This window comes from Cheilinus undulatus, linkage group 12 (assembly GCF_018320785.1).
Source record: "Cheilinus undulatus linkage group 12, ASM1832078v1, whole genome shotgun sequence".
Lineage (NCBI taxonomy): Eukaryota > Metazoa > Chordata > Actinopteri > Labriformes > Labridae > Cheilinus > Cheilinus undulatus.
The window spans coordinates 48557016-48574126 of record NC_054876.1 but is presented as its reverse complement, the minus strand read 5'-3'; the positions used below and the strand labels follow the sequence as shown (position 1 = coordinate 48574126).

Here is a 17111-nt window from a genome sequence, read left to right as displayed (position 1 = left end):
AATGCTTCAACTAAACCCTGCCTGGAACTACCACCTGTTTCTCATTAAACTACCCTGATTGGTCCAGCCAATTTTCTTACCTGGAACAAGAGTCCCAGACTGAAGCTTTGACAGATGGATCCACCTGATAACAGACATGAATCTGGATAAACCATCTAGTTTGAGAGGGTAGATCCGCTCAATCTCATTGGCTATTGCAAGTGTTCCATCAGAGGCAGCTTGGTCTCAAGCATGGTTGATTTTTATGAGTCCAGATCAGAGAGGTACTGACTAGGTCAGGACCAATATAATAATCACAACAAGACGACACACTTAAGGTTTAATTAGACAAGTAGTCAGTTAAGACTGGCCATGATCCATGCTGGTTGAACTTTTGGGGGGCATGCTGGGTCCACAATCAGGTCCGCAATCTTCCAGTGTGTAGCTGAGCCAAGACCTGTTGTAGTAAAGTTGACGTGACTTTTTCAGACACCATCAGACTTTTAAGACCCACAGCCATCCAAAGTAAAACTCAATACCTTAAATTATTTATTTGGAGAACTTAAATTTTGTTTCTGAACCCACGATTTGAGGAACTGATGGCAGTTTATCGTGCACAGGAGTAGTATGGCTCCCCTATACAGGGCCTAGGAAAAGTACTGACCTCCTTGGATGTTTTACCATTTTACTGATTTTATAAATCAGTCATGGTCAATATAATTTGGTATTTTTCACAAAAATAAAACAAAAAACGTCTTTAATATCAAAGTGAAAACAGATTTCTACTAAGTGATGCCAAGTGCTCTTTTATTGATTTTAGTATAAAAACAGTAAAAAGGTAAAACATCCAAGCAGAAAAATACTTAGTTTCTGTAGCTCCAGTTTCTTAAACTGACTCAAATGTGTCTGTGGTTCTGGATCAGGTCTACCTGTACCTGTAGAATCATGCTGAACATGTTATCTGTGGTACCATGGCGGTCTGTGTTGCGTTACCGTGGCGAGCTGCAGGTGTTGCTGTTGCAGTTGCGGCTAATGGCTCTGGGTTTGTTGATGTTGGAGCAGAACATCCTGTGAACCATTTTCCCATCAGCCTTCCTTCTGCAGGCGAACCGCGTATACTGTTTCCCTGGAAACCAGACGACACTGTCAGCTACTATGGAGCTGTTGCCTTGGTAACGACATATTTAGCTAACTGTGACAGAGTAGTCTACCTCCCCCGCAGGGTTTGGAGCAGTGAGACCACTTCTTCAGGGCCCACTCGTAGAAGATGGCGTCCTCCTGCAGCAGGTTAGATTCCAGAGAGGACCGCAGTTGGTCCTGGATGATGTACTTATAGGACACCGTCACCTTAGAGTCACCATGAGGACGAACCTGGCAGACACATGGACAGATGTTCAGACTGCATTCAGGTTCAGTGATAGTCCAGTGGACTCAGGTTCAGGACACAGACCATCAGCAGGACTCCGTACTTCAGGGGTCCAGTGGTCTGGATGGACTCCTGCTCCTCACTGTTGACGTACTCCCAAATGACGCCCTTCTCGATCAGGACCCGAGAGTCCGGTAGTTCGTCCTCGTTGTTCAGGAAGAGGTTTCCCGTCTCCTGGTTCTTCACAGCTGGAGAAAGAAACTGTCTGAAAAAAGTAGTCCACAACATGGTGAACTCTAAAACTTCAGACCATTTGACATGACACCCCCAGCCCGCTTACCCAGGATGTGAGGAGTCCCTCTGAACTCTTGGACGAGGAGGTGACGTGCTCCTTTAGGGATCTCCAGGATCTTTAGGTAACCTGGACCATGGGGACAGAAACTGCTTAGTCCAAAGGTAGTTCTCATCATGGAGAGTACTTCCATGGATCTGAGTATGCTGGTTTTGATCAGGACTTTTAAGACTCAGTCTGTGTAGGCCATGATTTCCAAATCTCGTTCACAGGGACACCTGGACTTGATCGAGGTTATTGAACTAACCAGAATCAAGTCCAGTTGCCCTCTTGACCAGGATTTGGTTCAACCTTGGTCTCATTTCTAACTTTTACCCTTGACCCTGGATTTCCAGTGCCCCCTTACTCATTTAAAGTGTTATAAGGGGTAGTGGTGAAGTCTTTACCTATGAAATGGGATGACCATTCAAGGTCCCTCCAGAGTCTGGACCCCTTTTCTCTGGACCTTAACGCACAAACCAAGGAATAGGGTAGGTGAAAATGGAAAAGGTGGACTGACCCCAAGTATCCGGTTTCTTAAAATCAGGATGAGTTTTATTGTGGTTTCTGATATAAGGATTTGATGTTTACATGCCCAAAGACAAAACAGGATACTCCTTAACCCTAATCAAAACCAAGATACCCAGGTCGATAGTAATGCAGTCTGGGACTGTGACCTAAAGGATCATGGGTTCATCAGAGACCTGTTTTCTTGGTGCTGCGGGTGAAGTTCCCTTTGACAATCTTACAGCTGGAGTTATCTCCTCCACAAACTCCACATCGGTCCTCCTGCTGGTCTGAAGCGATCTGTCCGTCACAGCCCACATGCTGCACCAGGAAAGACCAGAAAAGGAGATCTTAGCTGGTGGATCCTGGATTCATATGGAGAACTAAGGGCTCATTTAAGCTCTACCTTTAAAATGAATAGACCTATGTGCTGTTTACTTATTGACTAATGCCTCCAAGTGTCTGATGCATTACCGAGCGTTTCTTTACCACAGGTAGATGCATGATAGAAACTACACGTAGCCAGAACAGAGGCTAAGGGGCCTTTCACGGAAAGCTTGATTGATTCTACCTGCGCCTTGGTGCGATTCCTCCCCCTGGCTTGCTTCACACTGGCAAGAAGAAGCTACCATGGCAACCTCTAAGGTCATGACCTGGGCGAAGATGAGCTATGTTTTAACCAAGAAAGTCGGTCCTGCCACCACAGATGTTTTACAAATCACTTTAAGGATTCCAAGAACGTGACTCGTTGTATCTACACATCTACTACAGCTCAGAGGATTAAATGGGCTTGCACTGCATGGATATGGCGGTTTTTGAGGTTACAGGAGACTTTGATTGCCTCTGCATCTCATCTCACTGACTCCAACTTGTGTTCATCTGTAAGGTGAGTCAGAACAGACCCTTGCCTGACTTGATTTGATGATTCCGCCTTTTATCGAGGAATAATGTGAACAAACTGCCGCACCACAGAAAGAAGTTAAGGTTTTACTATGACTTCATAGCGGACGTGGTTGCTTTCACATCTCATCCAAAACGTGCCAGAGTCCACTAGATTTGTGCCCAAGACCACCTCCCAAGTGGGCCTGGACCCAGTACCCTTGCATTCACACTAACCAAAACTAGTCTGAAAAGCCACCTAATGAAGCCAGATTTTCACCATCCATTTATAAGTTTGGAGAATTACCGGGAGAAAACTGCTAAAAAGAACAGCTGAAGACAATTTAAGAGGAAATGTACTCTGCCTTTTGTTTTGAACATGAAACAAAAGGCTGACGTTTCAGAGGGAGTTGTGTTAAACCCCCTAAAACCTGACCAAAGACTGGTTTTTGGATGAAACTGTGGTTAGGTTGACGAACCAAAACTCAGCATTTACGGTTTCTGGCTGACGTTTTTATCATGTTAACACGACCCCAGAGCCTGACCTGAGATCAGCTCTGATTTGACTCTGACAGGAACAGGACCATGGCAAGGGTTACTCAGCTGTTATATAACTCTGTGCCTTATGGAGTGTTACGTCATGCTAAACGTTGTCATGGATACAAAAAACAATAAAACTAAATGTTAAAATAAACTCCTAAATGTATCAGACACATGAACGTTTCAGTTCTCCTAAAGATGGATGTTTTCTGACTTTGTCCAAAAAAGTATTCATTAAAATAAAAAAACAGACAGATGAGAAAGTGATATAAAGACCTCACACTCTCCTCGCACGCACACGCTGTGGGCGTCGCTATAGGAACATGGCGTCCCGTCGTACACGATCCTGTTCATGGAAACCACGGCGGCTGTCTCCTTGGACTGACAGTAGAGACGACAGCGCTCATCAGCTGATCAAACACAGAAATGTGGTCAGTAAACATGAGACATTCTTCATTAACATCAGAGATCCATTCCAGAGCCATTACTAAACATTATAGGGTCATTTAAGGTGGAAGTTTAAGGTGGAATGTTTGAAGAAGAAACAGAGAAACACTGAGGCTGTAAAGGGTTAAAGAGGAGAGAGTAAAGTTTCCTTTAATAACAGATTCCTCACTGATGACATTCACAGCTGAACACACAACTACACACTACACAACCTACACCCTAAACCCACATCTATGCAAAGCACACGCAGTGAAGCACACATGAATTATACATGGAGGGGGGAAAATCTCGTTATCATTGGTTTGGAAAAAACAGCAGGAATGTAGTTAACTTGTGTTTTGTTGTGTGGATATGATGTGTGTATTTATGTTCATTTCAATACAATCTTAACATTTTTGAATGATGTTAAATGTCCTAATGTTACTGACTGGAGTATTAACATGTCCTAATGTTACTGACTGGACTGTAAACACTTCCTTATGTTACTGATTGGACTGTATACAACCTAATGTTAGTGACTGAGCATTAAACACTTGCTTATGTTGCTGACTGGACTGTAAACACGTCCTAATGTTACTGACTGGACTGTAAACACGTCCTAATGTTACTGACTGGACTGTAAACACGTCCTAATGTTACTGACTGGACTGTAAACGCGCCCTAATGTTACTGACTGGACTATAAACACGTCTTATTTTTACTGACTGGACTATAAACACGTCCTAATGTTACTGACTGGACTGTAAACACGTCCTAATGTTACTGACTGGACTGTAAACACGTCCTAATGTTACTGACTGGACTGTAAACGCGCCCTAATGTTACTGACTGGACTATAAACACGTCTTATTTTTACTGACTGGACTATAAACGCGCCCTAATGTTACTGACTGGACTGTAAACGCGCCCTAATGTTACTGACTGGACTATAAACACGTCTTATTTTTACTGACTGGACTATAAACGCGCCCTAATGATACTGACTGGACTGTAAACACGTCCTATTGTTACTGACTGGACTATAAACGCGCCCTAATGTTACTGACTGGACTGTAAACACAACCTAATGTTATTGACTAGATTTTGACTGGATACATGATTATTATCCACACATGAATGTCTGTACTTACGGTCAGGATGTTGGTACGGTAGCCAGTGATGTTTGATTCCTTCATGTTCATAAAAAGGATTCCAGACTTTACACTGATCCTCCCTAGAAACAACACCATCAACGACAGCAATTTCATCAACACCAGCCAACATCAATCCATAACAACATATGAATACAACATAGTAGAGTGAACACCTGCAGTCAGACATCACTAATCGATGACAAAGCAAAATCCTTAAGTGAGACATCATTAATCGAGCAGTAGATCAGCTCACCTGAAGTCAGTGAGCGGCGGACACTCCTCTTGGTTGCACAGCTGAAACTCATAGCTGTTTCCAAAGCAAGTGCGCCCCCCGTTGGCTGGACTGAGAACAACAACAGGTTAGACTCTCTGATTGGTGCATCTGATTTGTGACATCACTGATGATTGACAGCTCACTCACGCTGGGTTGTCACAGCGGCGGGCCCGAAACCTGACCCCGCCCCCACAGGTTCTTGAGCAGCTCCCGTATGGGCTCCATGTTCCCCAGGCGCCGTCTTGTCTGAGCATGTCTGGGGTCAGCCTCAAGCAGTAACCTTTAAAACAGTGCTGCAACGACAGACAGTGACGCCAGGCATGTTTTTATCTCAATAAGACAGTACTCAAGCCGTGGAACAGTTGACCCGTTATTGGCTGGGGCCAACAAAAGATCAATATCATAGTAGGTCATTAGTAATTCGAATAATTCTGCAGATGCATGCTTATAAATCAAAGTATGAACGTGATAACATGCAGACGGGATGAACTCAGTCAGAGTTCTTCCTCTGGATGAGATAAACAGATGTCAACATATCAGTGTGGAGCTGATCTGACTTTTATACCAAGCCTTGTTTCAATAGGCCGGTTTGGCTGAAAAGCTTGTGTTTTGCTACTGCATCGAATATCGTTTGGTGGCTCTCTGCCAGAGATAGCCATGGCTGGATAGTCAAGTAACTGTCCAAACACTATAACATGGGTGCATACATTTATATGATCATTATGTTTATGAGTCACTTTGCCTGATACACTCGTCTGATATAGGGCTGGGAAATTAATCTTAAATTAGATTAAATCGCAATATGGCCTGCTGCAATTTACAAATCGCAAAAGTTGCAATATTTCTTTAACTTGAAATGTGTCAAAATACCAGTTTAATAAATCCATTTTTTGCAGCGGTAGAGATTTTCTGCACATCATGTAAACATTCAAAGTGTCCATTTTTACCTCCACCAAGGAGGTTATGTGATCAGCAGGGGTTGTTAGTTAGATTGTTAGCAACATAACACAAAGAGTCATGGATGGATTTTGATGAAATTTTCAGGAAATGTCAGTAATAGCATAAGGAAGAACTGATTAGATTTTGGGACTGATCCAGATCACTGTCTGGATCCAGGAATTTTTTAAAGGATTCTTTACTATTGGGAGATAGGGCTAATGGCGGAGGTCTGCGCTCTCCAAGTGCTTTTCTAGTTTTTATAATGGTTTACAAAAATCCTCCTTTTTGTGTTTTATGTATGTTTTTCTTAATCAAAATGAGTGAAATAAAAATGATAATGCCCTTAAACAAAGCAAATGACATCACAATTGCAATACGAGCAAAAATAGTTAGCTCATTCTCTCTAAAACTGATAAAGCCAAGCGTTACTTAACGAAAGTCACACCCCTGCTGTGATCAGCTGTTACCTGGCTGTAGCCAGTTACACCTCCTCCACCCCAGTCACCTCCTTTATAGCTTAAAGCTTGTTGCACCACCATATTCAGATTCATGCTACTATGGATTAATTGCTTCAGAAATAATTTCATTGTTTTCAATACACATGGTCTTATTTATGGAATTATTTATTGCTTGAATTTGTTGAAAAATACATAAGGTTAACCCAAGAATAATCGTATATTAAATTGCAATTGCAATATATGGGAAAAAAAATTGCAATTAGTTTATTTTTGCAAATCGTTCAGCCCTAGTCGGATGTGTATTTGGTTGGTCAATTTGTCCGTGCATGGTAGTCTGATATGTATTCGATTGGTCCTTTAGTCTTTGTTGGATATCCAATAATTGTTGGATGTTGGGCTATCTTTGTTAATGTGTTTTGTTAAAAGGTGCATTCTAAGTTAAATTTCATCATCATCACTGTAGTGTTGTGACTGTCTTTACCAAAGTTATTATAGTTTTGGATTTTTCATTAGTTTTTCTTTTGCTTTTTTTTCACTTTCTGTGTTCGATTTCAGTTTAGTTTTTATTAGTTTTGACTGCTGGTTTGATAGTTTTTTTTTTTTTTGCAATAATGTTTCATTTTAGTTTGGCTTTTTATTAGCTTTTGTGTTAGTTTTAGTTTTTTGCGGATAGATGTCAGGGCTGAGTGAACGTCATACATTTTTTAAATTTTTTATTTTTTATTTTTAATTTTCAACCAATCGGATCAGGCAATTCTACACTCCCCGGACTTGTGTGTAGGTGTAGGCACAGTTTTAGTTAGTTTTTTTTTTTTTTTTTTGGTAAAGCTTTGTTTTTATTTAGTTTCGGTTAACTAAAATTATTTTTAAATTTTAGTTTTAGTTATTTAGTTTTAGTAAACTATAACAAACTTGGTCCTTACCCTCCCTGGTCCACACTTGGTCCCGTCCAGTGGCGGGCCTTTCTTTGTCTTACAGTAGAACGGGTTGTTGTATTCGGCACACCACAGCTGTTTACAGGGCTCCAGGGTGGTATACTGCACACAAACATATGAGGGTACATGTGCTGAGAATGTGAGACAACATTAAGGCCTTATTCAGCTGGTTTCAGCTGGCAGAAGAAGACTGCCGTTCCTACATGTATTATAAAATATAAGGAGAAAAGACTGCCATTCATACATGTTTTATTGAATATGAACAGAAAAGACTGCTGTTCATACACGTTTAATTAAAAAAAGAGCAGAAAATACTGCCAGTGAGATTGTGGCTGCTGACATTAAGCTCACAATCATCAGAGGAGTGGCAGGTCCTGGATAAAAGCTCTATTTAGGGATATGAGTTAGTCATTATGGCAGTAACATGAGCAGACAGGTCTGTCATTTTAAAGTCAGGGCTTTATTGTAAAAGGATTGATGGATGAGTGTGAGTCTTTCAGTTAAACAATCAAAATCACTCTGCTGGATGAAAAAGCAGCTCAGACAAGTTGGTAGATCTAAGGAAAAACTACATGGTAACTACAATTTACTTCAGGCTGTAGAGCTTGATTTGAATTAATGATATTGTTTAATGACTATCCTCTGATAATATGCTGGTGCGATTATTTTATGAAGTCAGGGTAATGTAAACAACATGACTGTGACCAACGCCATGTTTCATCTCCTGCTCCCAAACAGACGTGATGTACTGTATTAAATGATGTAATCAGAACAGTCTTAGAACTGCTCTCAAACAATGATAAATGTTCACTCTGAGGAAGAACTCCTGTCAGAAGTGTGAATACTGGGACAGGGCCTTAACCGTCTCAGGACCAGAGATTTCTGGGTGATGTCATTGAACATTTCTAATATGCTGTCCAGATGTGCTGCTCCAGTCAAAACTCACCCAGACACCCTTTGTTTAGTTCTTCATCTGTGTTCCTCCAGTTCAGCAGACTTTATCAAACATTACGATAGGAAAAGACTGACTCACTGCGGTACAGAGGCTGTATCCTGGGCCGAAGTCAAAGCGACACTGTTGGTCCATGGAGTACTGGAACCCCGGCAGCTGAGGTAGAGCGGGCCAATCGTGGTTAAACGGGTCATCACGGAGACAGTCATATTTACTGATGACAGAAACAAAGTTAGGGTTAGGGGTTAGTTACCTTTAACTGTTAGGTTAGAGGACTTTGGTTCCCAACCTGGAATCCAAGACCCCCTAGGGGGGTGACAAAGATCTCAGGGGGTCATAAGGCCTGGCCTGCTCTGAGGTTGTCAAATCTCCCTCCAGCCATGTGAATGTGGTTAATACTCACTGGAGGTACTGATGTAGCTCCCTCCAGCTGCAGCGTGACCAGTGGTAGCGATGAAAAGTTGCCTGAACACGTGGAGACATGATGCTGCCCAACTCTACATCATCCTCACAGTCGTTAGCCTCGCCATCATGCTCCATCCCCAATCTGGGACAGATGGACAGACTGGTTAGAGACTGACTGGTTAGAGACTGACTGGTTAGCGACTGACTGGTTACAGACAGACAGGTTAGAGACAGACAGGTTAGAGACAGAAGGGTTAGAGACAGACAGGTTAGAGGCTGACAGGTTAGAGACAGACGGGTGAGAGACAGAAGGGTTAGAGACGGTTGGGTAAGAGACAGACGGGTGAGAGACAGAAGGGTTAGAGACAGTTGGGTTAGAGACAGACGGGTTAGAGACAGAAGGGTTAGAGACAGACAGGTTAGAGACAGACGGGTTAGAGACAGAAGGGTTAGAGACAGACGGGTTAGAGACAGACGGGTTAGAGACAGAAGGGTTAGAGACAGATGGGTTAGAGACAGACGGGTTAGAGACAGATGGGTTAGAGACAGACAGGTTAGAGACAGACGGGTTAGAGACAGACTGGTTAGAGACAGACTGGTTAGAGACAGACAGGTTAGAGACTGATGGGTGAGAGACAGAAGGGTTAGAGACAGACAGGTTAGAGACTGATGGGTGAGAGACAGAAGGGTTAGAGACAGACAGGTTAGAGACAGACAGATTAGAGACAGACAGGTCAGTTTATGAACATGTTTATATAGTCTGAATACTCGAATGTGTTTCTACAGTTTCAGTGTTTGCGTGTCTCACACATGTCCTGTTTCATGAGCCGCAACGAAGGCAGAGGAAAATCCGTCCTCAATGACGAGGACGCAGCTCCGATGAAGCTCACACATCCCTGTGACTGGAGCGTAACCTGGAGAGACATAGAGGTCAGAGGTCAGGGGGAGGAGTCCATACTTGCAGTATTCATGCTGATCAGTAGTCGTACTCTGCAGTGGTCTCGTTGTCTTGGTGGTTCTGATAGAGGAAGTTCATGTCATGACCTTAATGAAGCCATGTTTGTAGTATTAGCGTTAGCAGACTCCAGCCTAGTCAGGTCGATGATGGTTGTAAAATGTTCATTAGTTTCATTGGTGTTTCTAGAGTCTGTATGGGCCTCTGCCAAATTTTACTGGGGGCCTTCGAGTCAGCAGTCATCACTGTTTTGTGACAAACAATATTAGTTTAATTTTCTAATAAAACAAATGAAGGAAATAAAGAAAGAACAGTAGAAACATGGCTCCAGTGAGTGCTGTCAGATGGGGGGGTTCCTACTGTTATTGCTAAATTTGCACACTTTATAACAATGCTGCAGATTAAAGTTTGGTCCCCCTGCTGGTCCAGACCTCCTAGCACCCTCCAGCCTCACGTCTGATCTTCATCAGGACCTTTAGAGGAAGTAGTACTGTAATCAGCACTAGTACTTTAAGCAGAAGAAGTACTTAAAAACATTTTATTTCATTAGCAGAATTACTTGATAATAGCATATCAATTATTCTAAATGGTTCCATTATTCAAAGTACTTTAATATTTTTTATGGGCAAGGCTCTGTGAATAAGGAAGCAGCAGTGCTAACAGTACTGGCACTATTAGTAGCTCTTGTGGTATTACCAGTAGTACTTTAAGTATTTTTTGCAGTATTCTGGGTAGTACCATTGGAACTCCTGTTGGATCAGGTAGTGGGTGTTAGTAGTGCTTTGGTTAGCAGTAGAACTTGTAATGCTAGAACTTGGAGTGTCAGTAGTACTTGGAGTATTTTTGGTGCTATTCTAAGTCGTACCCTGCATGCCGGAGGGGCCAAACTCTTGCCGGGTCAGGTAGATGGTGTGGTCGTGCTGCTCGGCATGGCTCTGCTCCCTGTGTTGGAGGTAGGACCATCCACAGACGTTCTCCAGACTCTTCTGAGGGTCCCCCACGGAGATCAGTTCGTGGGACTGATCAAACATACCATCACTATCAGTACTTTAACCCTGGTAAATTTCTGCACACTGTTTAAACTGTACAGGTACGCTGGAGTTAGTTCTCTCCAGCTCCATCTCTGGTCCAAAAGTTGCCTATCTATTTGTGCAACAGTGGCCAGATGTTTAACTGTAGTATATCTTTGTCTTAGTATAATCAGTGTTTAAATCTTTGCTACTGGAACATCGTTTGCATTGAGTACCTTTGCTGCAGACAACATGACGATCCGGACCAGAACAACATTGATGTTGGCACCCAGGGAGTGATGCTGGTAGATTTCATTCACCTGGAAAATAAAAAGCAAGTCTGGATGATGAGAACGCTTAAATGTCAGTGTTCATGAAGACGGAACTGGAGCACCTTAAACCAGGACACACATCAAACTAAAAAAAAACGGAGGGTCTGATAAAACTAAAGACACACTCAGATGAGGCAACGGTACCAGTTTCAAGTCCAAGTTCCCAGTTTAAAGCATCAGAAATCCAGTAGTGTTTATTTTGGCAGCTATTTTTAATTTTAGTCTTAGTTTGAGTCTTTAAATGAAATGCATTTTAGTTTTAGTCACATTTCAGTCATTTCTATCCTTTTTAGTTTTAGTCGATGAAAACTCAAAACATTTTAGTCTAGTTTTAGTCCACAAAAAGTCCTCACACTTAAGTCTTTACTTTTAGTCTAAGCATTTATTTGCTTGCCTAAATCTGGTACCAAATCATGGTAGTCTGTTCAGGGGCGTAGCTAGGGATTTTGGGCCCCCAGAAAGAATATTACACAGGCCCCCCCTTAAGTGGCTAGCCAAGCAACAAATGTATTATTTTTAAAAATATATATGCATGTTAGGGATGTAACGATAACCGGTATCACCATATAAACCGTGGTAAAATTTGCGACGGTTAGTATTACCGTTTCAAATTTTAATTACCGTTAAAACCGTGTTTGATTACCGCACTTTAAAAACTCACGGTGATACTGCTCAATTCCTGGAGAAGCCACAGCGCTCTGTGGCAGTAATGCAACTTAATGGATGCCAGCTGCTGTTAAACACCATAGAAGGAGAAGGAGCAGCGCTCTCTGAGACTCTGGTGTGCGTGCGCAGTTTGAAAACATGGCGAGAGAGAGTGTGAGAGAGAGAGAGAGTGAAAGAGCGAGAGAGAAAGAGCGAGAGAGCGCGAGCGAGAGAGAGAGCGAAAGAGTGAGAGAGAGAACGAGCGAAAGAGCAAGAGCGAGCGAAAGAGCGAGAGAGAGATTGCACACAAAGGTACATGAAACAGTGAAAATGTTCTTTCTGTACCAGCTTTTCTTAGATCTGTAAGACGATCTAGTCTTGAGCACTGAATGTAAAGAAAAGTATTCTTGGATCTTATCTACAATTTGCACAAAGTGCAGCTACCTCTTATGGCCATAAGGTGCCATCTTTAATGCACATTTGTATGTTTAATGTTAATATTTTAATGTTCTGCCAGCAAAGTACATTGTGTGTTATTTATTTATTTATTTTTTAAACTTGGTTAAATGATTTCAGTGTGTGTATAAGTACTTTTTGAACATTTTGAGCACATGTCAACAATACCGTGATAATAATGATAACCGTGATAATTTTGGTCACAATAACCATTACATGAAATTTTCATATCGTTACATCCCTAATGCATGTTAATGTATTTTTGAAGCATAGTTTCCCATTTATGAGCAATAGTTTTACTGTGGTTAAATTGGATTTACTTGCATTGTTTTGCAGTGCTGGGCTATATCATTTGGACATTTTTAAGGGAGGAGTTGAGGCCCCCCAGTTTTCATTTTACTCTATTTGATACAAATTTCAGTCTGTTGACCCATTTATTTTGTTGCTTTTGATTCAATAATGACACTAGTTACTAAGACAAAAATAGATAAAAACACACTTTTTATTGCAGGCTCCTCAAGGGCCCCTCCCTACTGTGGGCCCGGGTAATAGTACCCCCCCCAAATGAATCAGTGAAGAGTTTGTGTTTTGTCCTCCATAACTTTGATTTTGAGATGTGCTTCCTTTTTTGAAACCTTGAACGCTTTTTGAGCTTGGGCTAAGCACTCTACTGATGGTCTTCATTGATGTGAAATGCAACTTTCCCCTCCAACTGAGCCAATCAGATGTCTTTGATCATTAACTCAGATTGCCTCACCTGTGATATCAGTGAATCAGACCCTCAGAGCTTAAAATGGCTGATGTGAACATCCTAAAGAAAGCAAGCCAACCTGCAGGTGCGAGCTGACTCAGCGCTTTTTACAAAGCAAATAAAGGTCAGGTTTTCTTACGATGTTCATGAGGGTGAGCAGATATTTCTGGATGTGATCTCGTCCGTGGAACAGCAGGACAGAATAATCCACAGCTAACAGAACCTGTGGAGGAGCAGAGGACAGGGCGGGTTAGGGAGGACGCTGGAAAGGTCATGGTCGTTGATTCACATGAAGGTCCCTCACCTCGATGTTTAACAGCTCAGCTCCATCAATGTAACGCCGGCGTCGAGTCGTGTCACGTCTTGACCGAGTCACGTTCTGGTTCAAGATCAGTGAACCTAGAAGAGGACCTGGAGAGAAGAAAGAGAGCAGAGGAGAGGATACGCTGAGTAAGCTAAAGATTTGATAGTGCAAGGACAGGACAAAAGGGGAGGAACGGTGGGTCACGTCACACCGCTCCTTGTCACACTGCTCATGGTCATATCACTCCATATCACACTCTTTCACACATTGCTTCACGTCACGCTGTTTCACATCACGTTGTTTCACGCCACGCTGTTTCACGCCACGCTTTTTAACGCCACGCTTTTTAACGCCACACTGTTTTAGATCATGTTTCAGATCACGTTGTTTCACATCATGCTGTTTAACGCCACGCTGTTTCACGCCACGCTGTTTCACACCACGCTGTTTCACGCCATGCTGGTTCACGCCACGTTGTTTCACGTCACGTTTCACATCACGCTGTTTCACGTCACGTTTCACATCACGTTGTTTCCCTCCACGTTGTTTCACGCCATGCTGTTTCACGCCACGCTGGTTCACGCCACACTGGTTCACGTCACGCTGTTTCAGATCACGTTGTCTCACATCACGCAGTTTCACGTCATGCTGTTTCATGTCATGCTTTTTCACATCATGCTGTTTCACGTCATGCTGTTTCACGCCACGCTTTTTAACGCCACACTGTTTTAGATCATGTTTCAGATCACGTTGTTTCAGGTCACGTTGTTTCACATCACGTTGTTTCACGCCACGCTGTTTCACACCACGCTGTTTCACGCCACGCTGGTTCACTTCGAACTCATTCACATCACTTTGCTGCCTTGTGTTATAGCATTTATAACATGTTATAACATCATGCTGCTTCACCATACTGTCACGCTGCTTTACCTAAACGCCACGCTGCTTCACCTCAACATCACACTGCTTCACCTTAACGTCACGCTGTTTCACCTCAACGTCACACTGCTTCACCTTAACGTCACGCTGTTTCACCTCAACATCACACTGCTTCACCTTAACGTCATGCTGCTTCACCTTAACGTCACGCTGTTTCACCTCAACGTCACGCTGTTTCACCTCAACGTCACACTGCTTCACCTTAACGTCACGCTGCTTCACCTTAACGTCACGCTGTTTCACCTCAACGTCACACTGCTTCACCTTAACGTCACGCTGTTTCACCTCAACGTCACACTGCTTCACCTTAACGTCACGCTGTTTCACCTCAACGTCACACTGCTTCACCTTAACGTCACGCTGCTTCACCTTAACTTCACGCTGTTTCACCTCAACGTCACACTGCTTCACCTTAACGTCACGCTGTTTCACCTCAACGTCACACTGCTTCACCTTAACGTCACGCTGTTTCACCTTAAAGTCATGCTGCTTCACCTGAATGTCATGCTGCTTCACCTTAGTGTTACGCTGTTTCATCTTGATGTCAGGTTGCTTCACCTGAACATTACGCTGCATCACCTCAATCACGCTGCTTCACCTCAACTTCACGTTGCTTCATCTCATTGTCACGCTGCTTCACCTCAACGTCACGTTGTTTCATCTTGATGTCAGGTTGCTTCACCTGAACATCACGCTGCATCACCTCAATCACATTGCTTCATCTCAACGTCACGCTGTTTCATCTTAACGTCATAATGCTTCACCTCAACATCACTCTGCTTCACCTCATTGTCATGCTGCTTTGTGGGAAGTAATCAATCCCAACTGATCTTTTTGCTGCCGTTTAGGCTGTAAGGATGTGTGTCAGAATGATGTGATCGTCTCCAGTCACAGTCTTTTGTCTAACCGTCACAAACCCTCATATCTAATGTTGAGAGGCTCTGATCATGTCTAAAATACTTGTGTTTTCTCCACTATGGTTAGAGATCTACAGAGACAGACCAATCAGGACATTAACTTTCACTGTTTTTTTTTTTTTATATTGAGGTTTTCTCCCAGGCCACTTTCCCCGCCCCCCCAGTCCCTTCACCGTGGCGTCTGTTCTGGAGTAAACATGACCTCGGTTTGAGCTGACAGGATGAACTCTGGTAGAAACGTGTGCTGAACACGTGTTCGTCTCTGTTTTCATTTCTAACATGAATCCTGATCTCATTAAATCTGTTTCCCCCAAGCTGATAAAAACATCTGGAGGAGGAAATGACATCATCGATCAGAGACGCTCTAAGTTCACAGCAAGCTGCAGCAAGATGGGTTTATCTGAGGTAAAACTAAGCTGTCTTCACCGCAGTGGAGACAAACACAGAGGATGCAGAGTCAGAGTCCTTTTCACTGAGAGCAGACCCAGACAGCTATAACACATGAGACCTTTAAACCTTATAAACGGCAAACCCTTTAAAACTGTTCAACTCTTAAAACTTTAAAACTTTAAAAACTCTGGAGGCGTTCAGAGCGCCGAGGCTCCGACTGCCACGTCGCTGCTGGCTGACTCTCTCCGTCTGTTTCAGCCAAGTTTCCTTTTACTTTGATTCTTTCCGTCTGTAGAAACACAGCAGCAGATCTGTGGAGGAGCAGCACTGCAAAAACCACCAGTCAGAGTTCAGACCGCTCTCTGCAGTTTAGCTGAAAACTACTGTATAATATATAACTAGATAAAGGTTTACTCCATAGTCTCACTGGATGGTTTTAGTCCACTAGGGGGCAGTTTTCCTCATTATTGGGCCATCATTTGAGCTGTTTCTGTGTATGGAATGATTTCGAGTAAAAAGCTTTTTTCAGGATAAATGTGGATTTTTTTTACTTTTCTGTCTTTAATAATCATGACATATTCGGGCATCGGAAGAGTAAAAAATCTGGAGGCGTTAACACGCTCTAAAACTCACCAAACTTTACAGGAAGTTGTCCCCCATAGAAATGTAAGTACTTTGGTGGAATAATGCAAGTCCATCAAACAGTGGCCCCACACATGAGGTAGGGGATTGGGTCAGAGCTAGGTGTATGAAAATTGGTACACATGTGTATTATGATTAGACGAAAAAAAGTCTCTTGGGCCCTTCCTCTAAAATGTACAGGAAGTGCGCTACAAACAGCTAAAGGTCAAATTTTGGCAGTTTTGGGTGATTCACAAGTTTCATATTTTAACAAACTACTCTGAGAAATTTCATCCGATTGACTCCAGAATGTTTTTGCTCATCCTAGACAACCTGGAGATGTAAAGTTGTGAAAACTGTGAAATTTCACTAAAGGGCGGGGCTGTGACCGGAGCCCAAATTTAAACAACTATTTTGTACATTTCCTCCAGTAAAAATACACCAATATTGCCTTGTAACTTTTTGATGCTTCTCTCAAATATCACCAAACTTCACAGGGATGATCACACGTTGATCCTGAATACATTCATACATCAATATCATTACTTTGTCACAGCGCCCCCTTCTGGCAACTGAGCATTCCTGCCTCTGATTTTTAACATTTCCTTTTAAATATTCAGCCCCCACCCCCCATTCAACCTAGGCT

At 42.7% G+C, this 17111-nt stretch overlaps 1 protein-coding gene across 1 annotated transcript in view; it reads right to left on the bottom strand.

Moving 5' to 3' along the window:
* LOC121518824 (A disintegrin and metalloproteinase with thrombospondin motifs 2-like) overlaps positions 1-17111 on the bottom strand; it is a 32222-nt gene that overhangs the window by 4785 nt on the left and 10326 nt on the right. The window contains exons 4-20 of the mRNA XM_041801463.1: positions 13599-13705; positions 13434-13517; positions 11347-11430; positions 10966-11119; positions 9954-10059; positions 9144-9287; positions 8822-8954; positions 7777-7890; positions 5604-5749; positions 5436-5525; positions 5180-5262; positions 3879-4012; positions 2381-2504; positions 1686-1766; positions 1430-1593; positions 1191-1350; positions 973-1105 (exon numbers count right to left, since the gene is read on the bottom strand). Coding sequence (XP_041657397.1) covers positions 973-1105; positions 1191-1350; positions 1430-1593; positions 1686-1766; positions 2381-2504; positions 3879-4012; positions 5180-5262; positions 5436-5525; positions 5604-5749; positions 7777-7890; positions 8822-8954; positions 9144-9287; positions 9954-10059; positions 10966-11119; positions 11347-11430; positions 13434-13517; positions 13599-13705 — 2041 coding nt within the window. The remainder of the gene's footprint in view (positions 1-972; positions 1106-1190; positions 1351-1429; positions 1594-1685; positions 1767-2380; positions 2505-3878; positions 4013-5179; positions 5263-5435; positions 5526-5603; positions 5750-7776; positions 7891-8821; positions 8955-9143; positions 9288-9953; positions 10060-10965; positions 11120-11346; positions 11431-13433; positions 13518-13598; positions 13706-17111) is intronic.